The sequence below is a fragment of the Nerophis ophidion genome, linkage group LG06, assembly GCF_033978795.1.
Source record: "Nerophis ophidion isolate RoL-2023_Sa linkage group LG06, RoL_Noph_v1.0, whole genome shotgun sequence".
Taxonomy (NCBI): domain Eukaryota; kingdom Metazoa; phylum Chordata; class Actinopteri; order Syngnathiformes; family Syngnathidae; genus Nerophis; species Nerophis ophidion.
The window spans coordinates 30,278,295-30,297,168 of record NC_084616.1 but is presented as its reverse complement, the minus strand read 5'-3'; the positions used below and the strand labels follow the sequence as shown (position 1 = coordinate 30,297,168).

General features: G+C 41.1%; 1 protein-coding gene across 3 annotated transcripts in view; it reads left to right on the top strand.

The window, feature by feature from the left end:
• Positions 1-14,597, top strand: part of rbms2b (RNA binding motif, single stranded interacting protein 2b) — a 54,727-nt gene extending 40,130 nt beyond the window's left edge. The window contains exons 5-14 of one of the 3 annotated variants that reach the window (XM_061903333.1): positions 6,220-6,371; positions 6,480-6,559; positions 8,856-8,965; positions 9,034-9,080; positions 9,144-9,237; positions 9,310-9,360; positions 9,433-9,543; positions 12,602-12,682; positions 12,748-12,833; positions 12,920-14,597. In XM_061903333.1, the coding sequence (XP_061759317.1) occupies positions 6,220-6,371; positions 6,480-6,559; positions 8,856-8,965; positions 9,034-9,080; positions 9,144-9,237; positions 9,310-9,360; positions 9,433-9,543; positions 12,602-12,682; positions 12,748-12,825 (804 nt within the window). In that variant the 3' untranslated portion in view covers positions 12,826-12,833; positions 12,920-14,597. Of the gene's footprint in view, positions 1-6,213; positions 6,372-6,479; positions 6,560-8,855; positions 8,966-9,033; positions 9,081-9,143; positions 9,238-9,309; positions 9,361-9,432; positions 9,544-12,601; positions 12,683-12,747; positions 12,834-12,919 lie in introns of all 3 variants that reach the window. The other 2 variants (XM_061903334.1, XM_061903332.1) reach the window with 2 other exon arrangements.
• The last annotated feature ends 4,277 nt before the right edge of the window (positions 14,598-18,874 follow it).

Here is an 18,874-nt window from a genome sequence, read left to right as displayed (position 1 = left end):
ATCAACTTTCAAAAAACAAACAAAAGAATATCAATTGCATATTAAATAAAATGAAAATTAAAAAAATGGTGGTGGGGGGGCGGTGGGGGGGGGGGGAGTGGTGTATTGTGTAGCGTCCCGGAAGAGTTAGTGCTCCAAGGAGTTTTGGGTATTTGTTCGGTTGTGTTTATGTTGCGAATGTTCTCCCGAAATGTGTTTGTCATTCTTGTTTGGTGTGGGTTCACAGTGTGGCACATATTTGTAACAGTGTTAAAGTTGTTTACACGGCCACCTTCAGTATGGGTGTTGACCAAGTATGCTTGCATTCAATTCTGTGCGTAAAAGCCGCATATATTATGTGACTGGGCTGGCACGCTGTTTGTAGGGAGGAAAAGAGGACATGACGACAGGTTATAGAGTACGATAAAGGCAGGGTCCTCAATATTGTTGTCCGGGTGGAAATCGGGAGAATGGTTGCCCCCGGGAGATTTTCGAGAGGGGCACTGAAATTCGGGAGTCTTCTGGGAAAATCGGGTGGGTTGGCAAGTAAGAGTATTAGTGGTGAATGCGGTGTTACAGCGACACCACTGCTGTATAATACCGGCGGGCCAGCTCTAATGTAAATTTGATATTGCCTTAAGGGCCAAATTAAATTACACGGCGGGCCAAAGTTTGACACCCATGATTTAGGTTATTTGTCATCATGCATATGCAGAATATATGCTGATTATTAGAACATCCACAATACTGAGAGGAGGAGATCCAAGTATAATCATTTAAAACTTGCGATGTGATTCATCAACATTAGAATGGTCCTGCAGTCGCTTGATGACTTAAGGACTGATTAAAACCAATTCAAATGATTTGTTTTAATGTCTGATGGTGTTTTTTTTGTTTTGCTTTTTTTTTCTCATATAGGAGGTACGTTATTGACAAATCATCTACATGAAAAAAACTCATACGTTTTCTTGCATTCTTACATACATTTCTAGATCATTTCAGACGCACCATCATGACACTGGTGCCTCCCAAACCGCTCTTTTGGCTTGCTTAAGATAGTTTCTTTTCACACTTCTACAGTATATAGCACCCAAAAAAGGTGGTGTGTCCTACATATTTTACGACATAACAAAACAGCACAGGTTGGACCATTGGAGCATTAGTCATGAAGGTGGAAATGAGTGTCTTCATAGTACACGCCAAAACTTCATCTAAAAAGTGCAGTCTGCAATGCTTTTGCACTTATTGTCAATTATACACACAGTCTTAGTAAATCACCTGCAGCACGCCCACTAATAGTGCACCCACTTTTAAAGTTTGCAAACGCCATTTAGCGAATGATATTTGGGTCTTTGCAGATCAGGCCCATAGTGTATATTTTTTCGAGCTGCATCAGGCGCTTCACTGTTGTCCTCTGTCATACAAGGCACACTGCACAAAATATGCCAATTAAGGTGCTACTCATGAATGTGTGTTTGTTTGAATAGATGTGCTGCTTGGGTGTTGGCTTGAGTGTATTTATAGGTTCTAATGCACTGTAGAATACGTAAGAGCACAACCAGCACTCTATAAATGCACACAGGTACAAGTGTGTATGATGTGCATTGTGCATGTGTGTGTGTCATGCTTCATAGTGGCGGCAGCGCTAGGGGAGCGTTTCCCCGTACAAAAGAGCTGCCTGTTCTCCCTGGTGGCATCTGACTCAGTGTCTGAGCAGCTCCCCAGTCAGCAGGGCCTAGTGCCCAGCCACCCACCCTGTCAGCACACACAGAATACTAGACAATCACCCAAAGTCCACCGGCTTTCCCTCCACTAGATTATAAATCAGTCTCACACTCTGGGAAAGCTGATCTGCCGTTAAGCTGGATCACTGACATTCATACGGCTTCCCGCTCACAAAACAACTTGATTTTCACCCACCCCTTCACGGTGAGTTTACAAGCAGGCCTATGTTTGCGTCAGATGACTCTCTGACTCATTGGCGCTTAAAAGAATCAGCAGTGACTCTCCCGTCAATCTCTGTCACAGGCTTTGTGCATGTCTGCCTATTTGCAAGGGGAGGAGATGATGAGGAGGAAGTAAGGGCAGAGTGCGGAGGGGTGTGTGGGAGATCACCTTCACTGCAGGTCGCATCCGTCACGCGTGCATCACTAATGGGATGGAAATTCATTCCCTCTGCATTTACAAGTTTTTTTTTACAGCCTGAAATAATGAATATTCACTGTGGTTACACGGGTGAAAACGCCATTGTAGGAGGGTCCTCATGCCTTGATGGTAAACTTGGTGGTAGGGTTGGGCGACATATTGATATACATTATATATCGCGGGTTTGTCTCTGTGCGATATAGAAAATGACTTTATCGTAATATTCGAGTAGACGTTCTCACGCAGCTGCGGGCATTACACTCTCCTCGCTCTTTCCTGTGTCTCCTCACAGACAAGCAGGTGCACATTCATACGTCACTTACTGTCACTTCATAAGCATGTCACATACGTATACGCCCTCGCCCAGCGGAGAGGTAGCGGCGTGGCTTACGTTAGCTGTGATGCTAGCGGGTTGTTGCGGAGAAAGAACGTGCGAATCTCGTAACAAATGAAGGAAGAATTAATTTCCAAGAAAAACAGCAGGCGGTGGTTCGGCTTCAAGCGGGAAGATGTCGAATAGACAACTTTAATTTGTCATGTGTGGGGCTCAAGCGTTGCTACCAAAAGTAGCATTACTGCTAATATGTAGCATCATTTGAAAAGTCACCTGCTAATAACTTTAATAAATACAGTTTTGGTAAATTGACTTAGTTGTGATTTCCTTTTCTGCATGAAAGTTTAAAAGTAGCATATATTAGTGCAGTATGAACAAGATAGTTTTAATGTAGACACATAGAATCATCATACTGCTGTGATTATATGCATCAAGTGTTCAATCAAGGCTAAGGCAAAATATCGTAAAATATATCGAAAATCGCGATATGGCCTAAAAATATTGCGGTATTAAAAAAAGCCAATATCGCCCAGCCCTACTTGGTGGTTACTTTTCTTATCATCTAGAGCATGGGTCGGCAACCTTTACCACTCAAAGAGCCATTTTGACCCATTTCACAAAGTTAAGAAAACAATGGGAGCCACATAACTCTTTTGAACTTTATAATGAAATAATACTGCATACAGAGGTTTTTTTTGCTTTGTGCTATGTATTAACCAGGGGTCTCAGACACGCGGCTCGCACCTTAATATGAAAATGTAATGTCAGTGCGGCCCGCGAGTTCTATATGATTGCCGCTTGATAGCGTCACACCTGCCAACCGTCTGAATTTTCCCGGGAGACTCCCGAATTTCAGGGTAATTATTCTCTCGAATGTACGCTGGTGTTCACCCAATGTACAAAAATAAGGGCTTACAATGATGTCACTACCGCCCTCTAGAGCTTGTACAAATAGCTTGCCAACCCTAAGACTTGTTTGACGAGGCTATTGCAGACAAGAGACTGCAAGGCATCCTTATTCAACAGCAATACAGGTTACACTAAGGGTGGCCGTTTAGACAACTTTTGCACTCTTACTAATATGCGCCACACTGTGAACCCACACCAAACAAGAATGCCAAACACATTTGATTGATTTATTGATTGATTGATTGATATATTTTCATTTCAGGAGAACATCCGCACTATAACACAACGTAAACACGACAGAACAAATACCCTGAATCCCATGTATCCTGACTCTTCCGGGCTCCATTATACACCCAGCTACCACCAACCCTCCGTGCGTCGGTTGAGGTGGGCGGGGTTGGGTTGGTGCTAGCTGTGTGTATAATGTAGCCCAGAAGAGTCAGGATACATGGGATCCTGGGTATTTTTTCTGTCGTGTTTATGTTGTGTTATAGTGAGGATGTTCTCCTAAAATGTTTTGTCATTCTTGTTTGGTGTGGGTTCACAGTGTGGCGCATATTAGTAACAGTGTTAAAGTTGTTTATATCACAACCCTCAGTGTGACCTGTATTGCTGTTGAACAAGTATGCCTTGCAGTTGCGTATGCGTTTAGATAGAGGTCGCATCCAAAATGTGACCAGACGTCCAGCACGCAGATAGCATGGTGAAAATCCTGGCGCGATGACATGCAGAAAGGGTTTTAGAGGCATTGTCATCAAGGCACGCTGTCAAAGTTGATGCCTTGGGTGAAAATCGCAAAATGTTTACCTGGGAGATTTCTGATAGAAACATTAAAATTGGAAATCTACCGGACTTCTTCGGGCGGTCGGCAAGTATGCGGCTGAGCCACATCTGAGTGGTCAAAGAACCGCATGCGACTCCGGAGCCGCGGGTTGCCGACCCCTGATCTAGAGTTTACATTTTGACTAACTGTATCATTGTGTTATTGATGCAAGACCTTGTGCTAGTTAGTGCCTGTGCTGAAGGTCATGACTATCACGTGAAAGAAACAGCAAGGTTCCATTTCTGATTTACCACAGAAGCAGCAGCATAAAGTCCACTTGGTAAGAAAACTACTACTAATAGTTTCCACCCTCTTCAGATAATTTGAGATATTGTCACTGTGATTTTCCACTAAGTGAGAGCACAAAAGGATTTTTGATCATCCGTGGAGGGAGAGTCACTGGGAAGTAATTATGCTATGATATCACATTACCTGGATCATTTGCCCTCATCCTTTAAAAAGAGGCCAGTCCTGCACCGTTTGGTAATGCCATAACCATGAGTAAGAAAGAGCATGCGAGGCAAAAGCTTCTTTCTCACAGAGATCAGACTTGACACGCACATGCACAAAACGCATTATACACACAGGTACCTGTATGCAATCAGGCACATAATGCTATCTAGTGTGATGCATAAAACACGTCGACTATTGCTTTTAACACAACAAGGCAGGAGAGGTATATAATGATAAAAGATAATGACCATAATTAAAATACTGTAGCATGGTAGGCCCAACTATTCATTCAAAGCAAGACAGAGGTTTTATTTATATGAGTATCCTTCCATCCATCCATTTACTACCGCTTATTCCCTTTGGTGTCGCGGGGGACGCTGGAGCCTTTCTCAGCTACAATCGGGTGGAAGGCGGGGTACACCCTTGACATGTCGCCACCTCATTGCAGGGCCAACACAGATAGATGGACAACATTCACACTCACATTCACACAATAGGGCCAATTTAGTTGAACATGTTTGCCACTGTAACATTACACACAGTTTGAGCAGTAACAATGTATTTTACTATAGGAAAATAAAACATGTACTTTAATCAAGTGATTCAGTTTGAGAATTACTGGTTTAGGTGTTTGGATCTGAAAAAAATGATTGTTCTGCAAAACAAAACAAAAAACACAAGCAGATAAAACATAAGCCTACTCTCCACCTCAGGTTAACAAGCTGCGTATACAACCACTTTATTATAAAAGATAATTGTATTCCTAATTGAACTTTAAGAACTGACTGAGTTGCTTGCAGTGTGACCCCAAGATGCAGGTAAATGTATTTTAATGACCAAAAGAAAACTATTGCAGATAGGGAGTGAACAAAACACTACACTTGTAGAGGTATCAAAAAAAAAGCAAAGCAGGTTGAGCAGGCACAATGCACAATGCGATGCAATGATCCAGCCCTGTCCTTTGTACATATGGCTGGCATTTAAAGAAGCTCTCTGATTGGCAACCATAGACAGGTATTGGAGCCGGCACTCAGTGAAGCACGCAGACAATGGAAACTAGAAATAAGAGCGCTTGCTTTAACAAAAATAACACCAAAATATGAAAATAATAAATCCCAGTCCAACACTGTCATGGAGGGTCATAGTATGTACACTTCTTATACGATGCATCCCTTTATCAGTTTGCAGGTTCCTTGTTAAGGACCCCTGATATAAACTGTCAGCATCACTCAGCAAACTTAACACAACAGGTAGATGACAGAACAACTACTACTACAGGGAAAGGTGCTACACAACAACTAACGCCTACAATTACGCATAACTTCAACAACTGTTTAAAAGAGTGTTGAAAGGCATTCTGGAAAGCCAATTACGAATTCATGTCTATGATGAGTATATGTCAACTTTACTGTCCTGCACAAATGGTTGGGTGTTACAGTACAACAGATGGCCATTTGTATTCTCGTGTTCTCTTCTCTGTAACGCCGTACACCATCTAAGAGATCCACATTCCTTTTCAATCGAAGCCTTGGAGATGTGAAATGTGATCGTGACACTAATTTACTTCCAGCAACAGGAGCAGGATCCCACCAATTTGTACATTTCCAACCTGCCGCTTTCCATGGACGAGCAGGAGCTGGAAAACATGCTAAAGCCTTTCAGTCAGGCCATTTCTACACGCATCCTGCGGGACGCTAATGGAAGCAGTCGAGGCGTGGGTTTTGCCAGGTACGATCTCTGGATATTCAATCACTTCCAATCTTAAAATAACCCGCTCACCATGTGTGTGCCAAACACTGAGAAAAACAAGCAACACTAATCTTTTTTTTCTTTTAGGATGGAGTCTACAGAGAAATGTGAGGCCATCATCCAACATTTTAATGGAAAATATATTAAGACTCCACCTGGAGTGTCAGGTGAGTGCTTGTTGTTTAGTTTTAGTCTGTCCACGTCAGTGATCTTGTTTTCTGAGGGTTAACAACAAGTTCCGTTCCCAGGCCTTGATGTAAAATATACTGTAAGTTCTGAGTGTGAGTCGGAACTTATATCTGAATTCTACCTACAGTGAGTTAAGACTTAAGTTACTCAAGCTGTACGCAGAACATATGAATGACATTAGAAACAGTAACAAAAGTATTAAATACAGGAATGGAACAAAATGGTAATACAAAACCTATACTTTAATGCTGATGTCTTTTCAATTGAGTAGAGACACACCTATTTGTTGGAGGAAGGGTCAATAATGAGACCACTACACTGCTTAATTAACAATGTACATAAAATAGTAGAAGATCTTTCCACATGTTTAAAGATACTATCTTTATCCTTGATGATGGTCGCGGCATGTAATGGGCTTGAAATGCAACCAATGTTGATTTCTCCACTGTGTGTCTTACTCATTTCACTTAAAGGGGAACATTATCAGCAAACCTATGCAAGTGTCAATATATACCTTGATGTTGCAGAAAAAAGACCATGTATTTTTTTTAACTGATTTCCGAACTCTAAATGGGTGAATTTTGGCAAATTAAACGCCTTTCTGTTTATCGATCCTTTAGCGATGACGTCAGAACGTGACGTCACCGAGGTAATACACCCGCCATTTTCATTTTCAACACATTGCAAACACCGGGTCTCAGCTCTGTTATTTTCCGTTTTTTCGACTAATTTTTGGAAACTTGGAGACATCATGCCTCGTCGGTGTGTTGTCGGAGGGTGTAACAACACTAACAGGGAGGGATTCAAGTTGCACCACTGGCAAGAAATTTGCCGCCAGACCCCCATTGAATTTGCCAGAGTGTCTGCACATTTTACCGGCGATTCTAAGACAGACATGGCACAGAGATGTATGGATAACCTGCAGATGCATGTGCAACGATTAAGTCAACGAAATCACAAAGGTGAGTTTTGTTGATGTTGTTGACTTATGTGCTAATCAGACATATTTGGTCACGGCATGACTGCCAGCTAATCGATGCTAACATGCTATTTACGCTAGCTGTATGTACATTTGAAACTAGATACCCACATTTAATGCGAAAAAAACACATACCAATCGACGGATTTAAGTTGCTCCAGTGTCACAAGATGCGAAAGTCCTGATCGTTTGGTCTGCACATTTTACCGGCGATGCTAATAAGGCAGCCATGCTATGGGCCACTTCATTAAGTACACCCATGCTATGGCCGAATAGCGTCAATAGCTATTCGCTCAATAGCTTCAATTTCTTCTTCAACTTCGTTTTCGCTATCTGCCTCCAAACTCCGACCATCTGTTTCAATACATGCGTGATCTGTTGAATCGCTTAAGCCGCTGAAATCCGAGTCTGAATCCGTGCTAATGTCGCTATATCTTGCTGTGGTAACCGCCATGTTGTTTGTACTGGCAGCCCTGTATGACGTCACAGGGAAATGGACAGTCGCATCGCAAATAGCGAAAATCAAGAACTTTAAAGCTTTTTTTAGGGATATTCCGGGAGGTGTAAAATTTTGAAAAAAACTTCGAAAAATAAAACAAGCCACTGGGGACTGATTTTTATTGTTTTTAACCCTTTTGAAATTGTGATAATGTTCCCCTTTAACTTTACTTTTCTTTAACACGCTGCCACCAGAAGAGTCTACCTGAAGATCTAATAGAGGTTAAAGCTAAAAATAAAAAAATACCTGAAAAGAACTGTGTATTACTCCGCCTATGTATTTTTCCGCCGCACACATCCCTAGATGTACATTTTGTGCAGTTTTAAATATTGTGAGTGCATTCGTAACCACAAAAGGTCGTAGAGTGACATGAACATTAATACAAAGGCACTAAAGCAAATGCTTGACAAAATTTTAAGACAAGAAGAACTATACCAACACAACCAACTAAATGGTCTGTATTTATATAAGTGCTTCCTGTAACTTTTTTGCCTTTTTGTGCACTTCTCTGCTGCACTGTTTTTGTCATTAAATACATTTTACCTGCACATTGCTGGTCGTGTCTGCATCCTGGGGTCCAACAACACGGAACACGGAACAAACGTCCCACTTATGGAAATAATGTTGCAATACAAAGCGGACAAGACAATTCCTGTTTACAAATATTTCTGGAAAAAAAGATGAAATTCTCACACGGGCCCAAATTTCCAGTCAATTAAAATCCTTTGTTAAAACTGCAGTCTGGACTTTCACAATGTATGTTTATTTTGTACATACTTGTAATTCTCTGTTCTAGTGCCACCAGAGCCTTTGTTATGTAAGTTTGCTGACGGAGGCCAGAAGAAGCGCCAGAGTCAAGGAAAATATCTTCAAAATGGCCGAAGCTGGACCAGAGATGGCGAGACTGTGAGTTTCGTTTCTTTTGACGTCGCGTGTGTGAGTCTTGCATGGACACTTAGTCATTTTCTCTGCAGGGAGGAATGACCCTCACGTACGACCCCACCACAGCCTTACAGAATGGGTCAGTAGCACCAACACACACACTCCAAAGAGAACGGATGACTAAGAACTATCATGTGTGTAGGTTCTACTCCTCTCCTTACAGCATGGCTCCTAACCGCATGCTGGGGCCCACCTCGCTCTCTCCTTACATGCACTCGCCTGTGTCCACCTACCAGGTGCGGGTCACTCTCACGTCTTACCAGATCTCTTTTGTAGATATAGCATGATCTTGTTTTGTGTCATGCCAGATACACAACCCATCCTGGCTGCACCACCAGTCATACATCATGCCGCCCACTGTGAGTATCACATATCTTTTACCTTCGTGTACTTTTTCTTTGCGTTTCATTCATGTGAATGGATTCCAATAGGGAGCAGTCTTGACGCCAGGGATGGAGCACACCATGTCCATCCAGCCCACGTCGATGATGGGGCCCCTGGCACAGCAGCTCAGCCACCTGTCCATAGGCAGCAGTGGCACGGTCAGTAATCTGCACAATTTTACAGAACTAGCTTGCACACCTGGGTTCATTATCAGGAGGGTTCTGCCTTAATATGAAGCAATCATAGAAATAGATGGATTTTGTGATGTGTTGTTTTTTTTCATGGAATATTATCCGTATGCAACCTCGTTGCTGATGTGCAAGCAGATAAAAGTGTGTGCATGTAAATTCACACATTTTTATTTTAAGTTGTTATTCAAACATAATGGTCTTAAAGGGAAACTGCACTTTTTGGGGAATTTTCCCAATCGCTCACAGTCATAAAAGACATGACAACAGATGTTTTTTTTTATGCATTCTTACTCGTAAATAAACGCAAATAAAAGTCTGCTTACAACGGAACCAATGGGAGGTCCTCTATTACGCCCATTAAGCCCAAATAATAACCATTCAAAAAGCGCCTACATTACACCATTTACATTTTGTGACTTTAATATTAACCAAGTATTACTGATATTGTTATTATAAGTACTAATGGAGACAAACTATGATCGACTGGTGAGGTGTTTTCTTGCTTCCTTGCTCCTTGGAACTTTATTGTAGATCATAAATCATACCTCTCACCTGGATAGTAGAAGAAGGAAGACGTATTCCGACAAGTTGGTACACTTTGACAGCCATTTTGTTACGTTGCGAGCGCATGGCTGCGATGGCCGTGTTCCCTCCAATGCAGAAAACAAGCAGGAGGAGCGAGCAGGTAGGGTTAAGCCCTTCAATTATTACAGCAGAACAAAAATACAAAAACTGAGGACGCTAAATAAGCGTGGAGCCAAAAAAACTAAATGTCACCAAGTGGGAACAGCGAGGAAAATCTGTAGGGCGGAAAAATCACTGGAGCGAGTTGAAAAACCAGAAGTAACGTAAATGTTGCCAATAGTGAGCATTGACCCAGCCACTCGTGCTGGGTGACAGAAAAACTATAAAGGGGAGTGATCAACCAAAACACATGTTGGGAACACTAATTGCTAAACTAGCAGGAGAATCAGTGCCCATGGAAACCAACAGTAAACAGAAGGAAAGAAAGTGCACCCAGGAAACAGACTAAAACATAGGAAACTACTAAACATAAATCACGCCATGACCCGGGTACGGATCATGACACATTTAGGACACAGAAATGGCGAGAATGACAGGAAAAGACGCTTGAAATGTCCCCATAATTTGCAACCGCGTCAGATATGGCAAACCATTTTATATTTAAGGGTTCCCAAAATGACATTTCACAATTGGCTCTCTAATGCCTCCTTTAAAATGAGAAAATATTACCCCCTCCTACGAGTTTCATGTGTCGACACGATAATCACAGGAGACGTCTATCATGAGAAGACACACATAAATGTCTCAGGAACACAAGTCGGCCATCACGGTTTTCGTCTTACATTTTGCGGCAAAAAACAGTGGTCGTACTTTAACGAACGCCATTAGATGTGGGAATGGCTTGGCGCCAAACATTGCTCCTGTGATTCGCCATAAAACTCGACTCAACAAATACAGATCTTGATCTTATTTGGTTGAAATGATGATGATACCACCCTGAAGTGACCGATGGGCCAGTACCTGTCCCTACCTACTCGTAGTGTGTGGAGCCAAAACTGCCCCATGCCATCACCGATTCAACTCACATTACTGCACTTTAGCTGATCAGGACAAATATTAAAGTCATGGGGGAGGATGAATTGCAAAAAATGTTTTGCAAATGACAGGAAGTGGGTGTGGCATAGTGCCAAACTTTGATCTGTTGGTTTTGTCATAACCCGTTACCCCGGTCATGGCATGATTTATGTTTGGTAGTTTTTCTGTGTTAGTCTGTTTCCTGGGTGCACCCTCTTTCCCTGTTTACTTTCGGTTTCCATGGGCACTAATTCTCCTCACCTGTCTTAGTTTTGCAATTAGTGTTCCCACCAGGTGTTTTGGTTCATCACCTCCCTTTATAGTGTGCTGTCACCCAGCAATAGTTGCTGGGTCAATGTTTGCTGAAGGCAACATTTACGTTCTCCTGTTTCTTCTCCTTGCAATAGTAAGTTTGTATAGACTAGCATTCCTCGTGTTTTCACTTTGGTGACATTTTGGTTTTGCTCCACGCTTGTTAGCGTCCTCAGTTTGTATTTTGTTGATGCTGCTTTAATTATATTAAAAATACTTAATCTTACCTCCACGCTACTCCTGCTTGCTTCCTGCGTTGCTGAAGAACACAACAATCGAAGCCATGCGCCCTCGAAGATGTAACAGGTTTGCCACAAAATACAAAACGTTAATAACTCAATTTCACAAATCCAGGTCTTGACCCTAATTGCTGCAAATGATGATGACAGTCGGAAATGGCTTTATTTCATTTTATTTTATTGTACTTTAATGTATCTTATTAGGGCCTGAGCAGTGGAGCAAGCCCCTCAGGGGCAATACAGAGCACCGCAAGGGCCCTATTAATATTGACGCCTTTTTGAGGCCCTTATCATGCAGGACAAGTCCCCATACAGTGGTTAGAGTGTCCATCCTGGGATCGGTAGGTTGTGAGTTCAAACCCTGGTCGAGTCATACCAAAGACTATAAAAATGGGACCCATTACCTCCCTGCTTGGCACTCAGCATCAAGGGTTAGAATTGGGGGTTAAATCACCAAAAGTTATTCCTGGGCGCGGCCTCCGCTGCTGCCCACTGCTCCCCTCACCTCCCAGGGGGTGATCAAGGGTGATGGGTTAAATGCAGAGAATAATTCCACCACACCTAGTGTGTGTGTGACAATCATTGGTACTTTAACATTCAATTTATTTAGCAGGTGCGTCAGGTATGTAGAAAAAATTTATATTTTGGGGGTCCTGAAATTTTTGGTGATGGGTCAGGGCATCGGGAAGGACCTGACCGCAAGCGTCATGCGTGCTGTGCGACTCACGTGAACCCTGTGGTGCAATGGGGGAAAGGGCCCGTACAATGCAGGCTCGCAGCTTTAATTTAAATTGTTAGTTGGCAGTTTCCAGCGAAAAAAACAAAACATTTCTGTATACTTGTCTTCTAAAATTATCATTGCTGTTATTTTTCAGTATATGCCGGCAAACACATCTATGCAGGGGACATATGTCCCCCACTACACACAAGTGCCTCCTGCCAACATCTCCGTCGAGGTAAGAGCATGTTTGTTGCGTGAAGACATTAAAAGAAATCCCCTCATGTAGTGTCTCGATGTCAGGAAAGTGCCATCCAGCCGCCTGTTGCCGTAGAGACACCCACTGAACACACAAACTACTCCTACCAGCATAACAAGTGACGACAACGGTGAGTTTGACGTTCTTTCATTCATAATTAAATATTGTGTTCTGCTGTGTATCTGAAGCATTGTTTGTGTTGTCACGTTGTGTCAGATCTCTTTCCGCACTCTATCTGGACTGTTACACAGAAAGAGGACACCACAGACTATTTCACTCCAGCAAAAGGTGGACACATTGAGGTTTGAATGGACAGAAGGATAAAAAAACCCACAAACATTCACGACTCATTTTGTTTTCTTCTACGGGAAACGTTTTTTTGCCTGTTCCATATTGTTGTACATATTTTTTGTGTGTGTTTATTTCTTTATGTGCCCTAAATGTTTAAAAACTATAGATAAAAAAATGTTTTAAAGGTAAAGACAGTCCTCTTTGGGGTGCAATGGGGCAGAATGGTCAGATCTGAAACACAAACACAAAAAGGGCTTGTTTCTTTTTAAGATGCAGCAATCTTGACAAGGCTTCAGACAATCACACGCGTACACAACACAACAACATCACGTCAACATGGTGCTTGATTGGCCACAAGATTGATTTAAAACATTCCAGCTCTCCACGTCTAACCATGGCTACACACACATACACACACACACACACACACACACACACAACAAAAACACAAAACAGTGGAGTTTCTGCTCTTTTCCACTGTAGCGTCTCACTTGGTTTCATATTTGAACAGTCGGCACATCACAAGGTGCATTTTCTACTTTCTGGTCCTGTTTTGGGAAAAAAAAAAAGGACTGACTCTCCCCAGAATTATGTTTTAGTTTCAGTAGTGCTCTGCAGTCAATGTGGACGTGAAGTCAAAAGCTCTGATGTGTTCTACAGGAGACACAATATTTGCTTCTGCTTTTTTATTATTTAAATGTTTTTTTGATTTTATTCATTCATGAGGCTTTTCAGATTGATCTTATTTTTCAAAGAAACCGTGATTTTATTTTTGATAGTGTGTTGTGATAGTGACATTTTTGTATGTTTACAGACATTGTTGTTTTTTTTTTACTTCCTGAGAGGCTTTAACGTGTGTTTCTGTTACAAACGTCATGAACATCAATCAGCTGTGTATGTTTTAATAAGGTTTCCATGCTCGAAACAAACGGACCTCATCCTCACACATTGAGCGTTCTATAAAGGCAATATAAGCAGTTTAGTAAGCTTCACAGCTGGTACTGTGTCCAAATCTTCTACATTTTCCGTCCAAAGTTTGTTAATCACGTCCAAGGTCTGGCGATCTATGCAATTAATTTATGAGTCCTGACTGATGCAATATAGTGCAGATATTTACACCTCCCGTTGGGCCGGGAGTGACAGCATTTAGCGTGTGCTGCGTGAAAAGTGATGTGCGTGTTGTTTTAATTGGAGGATCTGAGCTGGACGACTGTTCTCAAAGTGCAGCACACTCGGCTACTAATTTCCTAGTTTCCATTCGCCATCAGCAGTCTTTTCTTTCTCACTTTGCTGTTTTCAGGGGCAACATTCACCTTCACGGCAATGCCTTAGATCTCACTGGAAGGGTAGAAAATACAAAGTTGCAGTGATTCCATGTTTTGGGTGGCGCTGGGATTAATGAACTAATGCTCAGCTTTTAGGAAAATCCTTTATCAAATATGACGGCATCTGTTTTATCTGCATCCATCATCTCGATTCATGTTCCGGCGTCTGTGCCAAGATGCCTCTCATCACGTCCCACGCCCAGCTATTAACTTTGTCTTTTTTGGTTTTGTTTATTTTTTAAATAAATGTTGGCCTCCAGCAAGGAGGTTTGTTTTCACCTGTGTGTTGATTTTCTTGTTTAATAGAAGAATACAGACGATGCCTGCAGGAGAAGCAAGGCAAAGACAAATCTGTTTGAAGACACTTTTCTAATCTCCTTGATCTGCAGACCTTGACTGAGTCGTTCGTTTGAGAAGATTTTTTAATCAAAAGTTTTACATTTAGGCCTACTGTATACTTGTAGTTTATACCAAATAGCATGTGAATAGGTGCTCCTGCGTATATTTAAATATTTGAAAGTTTTCTCTCTCTCTCTCTCTCTATATATATGTATGTATGTATATATGTATATGCATATATATATATGTATGCACTGAACAAAAATATAAATGTGACACTTTTGTTTTTGCTCCCATTTTTCATGAGTTGAAATCAAAGATTTAAAACTTTTACTATAACAAAAAAGACCTATTCCTCTCTAATATTGTTCACAAATCTGTCTAAATCTGTGTTAGTGAGCACTTCTTTTTCCTTCCATCCTCACAGTTGTGGCATTTCAAAATGCTGGTTAAACAGCATAATTAATGCACAGGTGTGCCTTAGGCTGCCTACAATAAAAGGCCACTCTGAAATGTGCAGTTTTATCACACAGTACAATGCCACAGATGTCACAAGTTTTGAGGGAGTGTGCAGTTGCCATGCTGACTGCAGGAATGTCCACCAGAGCTGTTGCTCATAAATTGAATGTTCCTATCTCTACCATAAGCTGTCTCCAATGTTGTTGTTTTTTTAGAGATGTTGGCAGTACATCCAACCGGCCTCACAACCGTAAATTTTTGCAGTACATCCAACCGGCCTCAATACCGCAGACCACGTGTAACCACACCAGCCCAGGATCTCCACATCCAGCATATGCATCTCCATGATTGTCTGAAACTAGCCACCCGGACAGCTGCTGCAACAAATAGTTTGAAGAACCAAAAAATTTCTGAAAAAACAGTGAGAAACCGTCTCAGCGAAGCTCATCTGCATGTGTGTCGTCCTCATCACGGTCTCGACCTGACTGCAGTTCGTCGTCGTAACTGACTTTATTGGGCCAATGCTCACGTTCGATGGCGTCTGGCACGTTGGAGAGAAATAGCTGGGCAGGCGTATGTTATGGACATCGAACGCAAGAGCATTTTATTGATGGCATTTTGCAGAGATACTGTGACGAGATCCTGAGACCCATTATTGTGCTTTTCACCCAAGACCATCTCCTCATGACTGCACGGCCCCATGTTGCAAGGATCTGTACACAATTCCTGGAATCTGAAAACATCCCAGTTCTTGCATACTATACCATACCATACCAACTTTATTCATAAACCCCTTTAAAACAACCACAGTTGAAGAACAAAGGGCTGTACACCACAAGGAAATTAAGGCAAAGGACAGACTAAAAAAAATAACATTTAAAATAGAAGTAAAAAACACATTGAAATAGCAAATACAAATTACCCTAAGAACAATTTGTTCGATAAAAAGCAGTTAAAAAGTTAAAAACAGTTAAAAACACTTTCAAGTCTCATGCTGGCTGAAAAGCCAGTGAATAAAAATGGGTTTTAAGAAGGGTCTTAAAAATAGCCAAAGAAGGGGCCTGTCTCACATGGAGAGGGAGATTGTTCCAGAGTTTGGGACCAGCAACAGAGAAGGCTCTGTCCCCTCTGAGCTTGCACTTTGATTTGGGTACCTCCAGGATCAGCTGACCTGAGGGACCGGGTGGGGGCATAAAGGTGGAGCAGCTCACAGAGGTAAGGTGGGGCAAGACCATGTAAGGATTTAAAAACGAGTAATATCATTTTAAAATGGACTCTAAAAGACACAGGCAGCCAGTGGAGGGAGGCTAAAACAGGAGTAATGTGCTCTCTTTTTCTTGTGTCTGCATTTTGGGCCAGCTGCAGACGTGAGAGAGAGGATTTATTAATACCAAAATACAAAGAGTTACAGTAATCCAGCCGAGATGTGATAAGGCATGGATTACTGTCTCAAACTGTTGCCTAGAAAGGAGGTTTTTAACCTTGGCCAGCTGACGTAAATATACTCACCACACATGTCACCCATTGAGCATGTTTGGCAAGAAATGCTCACTAACACAGATTTAGACAGATTTTTGAACAATATTTGAGAGGAACAGGTCTTTTGTGTATATGGTAAAAGATTTATATATTTTAGTTTAACTTGTTTAAAATTGGAGCAAAAGTGTTGTGTTTTGCAAATCCTTTTCAACCCATATTCAGTTGAATGCACTACAAAGACAAGATATTTGATGTTCAAACTCATAAACTTAATTTTTTTTTGCAAATAATCATTAACTTAGAATCTCATGGCTGCAACACATGCCAAAGTAGTTGAGAAAAGATATCACCGTTTTTCTTTTAACAACACTCAATAAACGTTTGGGAACTGAGGAAACTAATTGTTGAAGCTTTGAAAGTGGAATTCTTTCCTATTCTTGTTTTATGTAGAGCTTTAGTCGTTCAACAGTCTGGGGTCTCCGCTGTTGTGTTTTAGGCTTCATAATGCGCCACACATTTTCGATGGGAGACAGTTCTGGACTGCAGGGGGGTCAGGAAAGTACCCGCACTCTTTTACTACAAAACCACACTGTTGTAACACGTGGCTTGTCATTGTCTTGCTGAAATAAGCAGGGGTGTCCATGATAACGTTGCTTGGATGACAACATATGTTGTTCCAAAACCTGTATGGACCTTTCAGCATTAATGGTGCCTTCACAGATGTGTAAGTTACCCATGCCTTGGGTACTAATGCACCCCCATACCAGCACAGATGCTGGCTTTTGAACTTTGCGCCCAAAACAATCCAGATGGTTATTTTCCACTTTGTTCCGGGGGACATCACGTCCACAGTTTCCAAATATAATTTGAAATGTGGACTGGTCAGAACACTTTTCCACTTTGCATCATCAGTCCATTTTGGATGAGCTCGGGCCCAGCAAAGCCAGCAGCGTTCCTTGGTGTTGTTGATAAATGGGTTTGGCTTTGCATAGCATAGTTTTAACTTGCACTTACACATGTAGCGAGCAACTGTAGTTACTGACAATGGTTTTATGAAGTGTTCCTGAGCCCATGTGGTGATATCATTTACACACAGATGTCAGTTTTTGATGCAGTACCGCCTGAGGGATCAACGGTCCGTAATATCGCTTACGTGCAGTGATTTCTCCAGATTCTCTGAACCTTTTGATGATTTTACGGACCGTAGATGGTAAAATCCCTAAATTCCTTGCAATAGCTCGTTGAGAAATGTTGTTCTAAAACTGTTTGACAATTTGCTTACAAATTGGTGATCCTCGTCCCATCCTTGTTTGTGAATTACTTAGCATTTCATGGAAGCTGTTTTTATTCCCAATCATGGCACCCACCTGTTCCCAATTAGCCTGCACACCTGTGGGATGTTCCAAATAAGTGTTTGATGAGCATTCCTCAACTTTATCAGTATTCATTGCCACCTTTCCCAACTTCTTTGGCACGTGTTGCTGGCATCAAATTCTAAAGTTAATGATTTGCAAAAAAAAAAAAAAAAGTTTATCAGTTTGAACATCAAATATTTTGTCTTTGTAGCACATTCAACTGAATATGGGTTGAAAATGATTTGCAAACCATTGTATTCCGTTTATATTTACATTTAACACAATTTCCCAACTCAAATGGAAACGGGGTTTGTGTATATACTGTATCTGTCTATATATATATATATATATATATATATATATATATGAACTATTTGGGGAAAAAAAGATATAAAAATAACTGAAAACTTGTTTAAAAATAAACAAGTGATTCAATTATAAATAAAAATTTCTACTCATAGAAGTAATCATCAACTTAAAGTGCCCTCTTTGGGGATTGTAATAGAGATCCATCTGGATTCATGAACTTAATTCTAAACAATTTTTCACAAAAAAAGAAATCTTTAACATCAGTATTTATGGAACATGTCCACAAAAAATCTAGCTGTCATGTGAATATTGCATTGTTGTTTTTTCACAGTTTATGAATTTACATTCATATTTTGTTGATTATTCAATAAATACATTTATAAAGGATTTTTTAATTGTTGCTATTTTTAGAATATTTTATAAAAATCTCACGTACCCCCATTTGAGAACCACTGCTCTAGAGGCAGCATATAAAGATGAAAAAGAATGGGACCTATCTCATGGGTTCTTAATCAGTAAATTACATGCAGAATTTGAAAAAACTTTTTTTTTAAATGTAATCAGTGTCAAACAGGAACATCTTTAAGTGGTGTCAAACAATTACATTTTTTAAT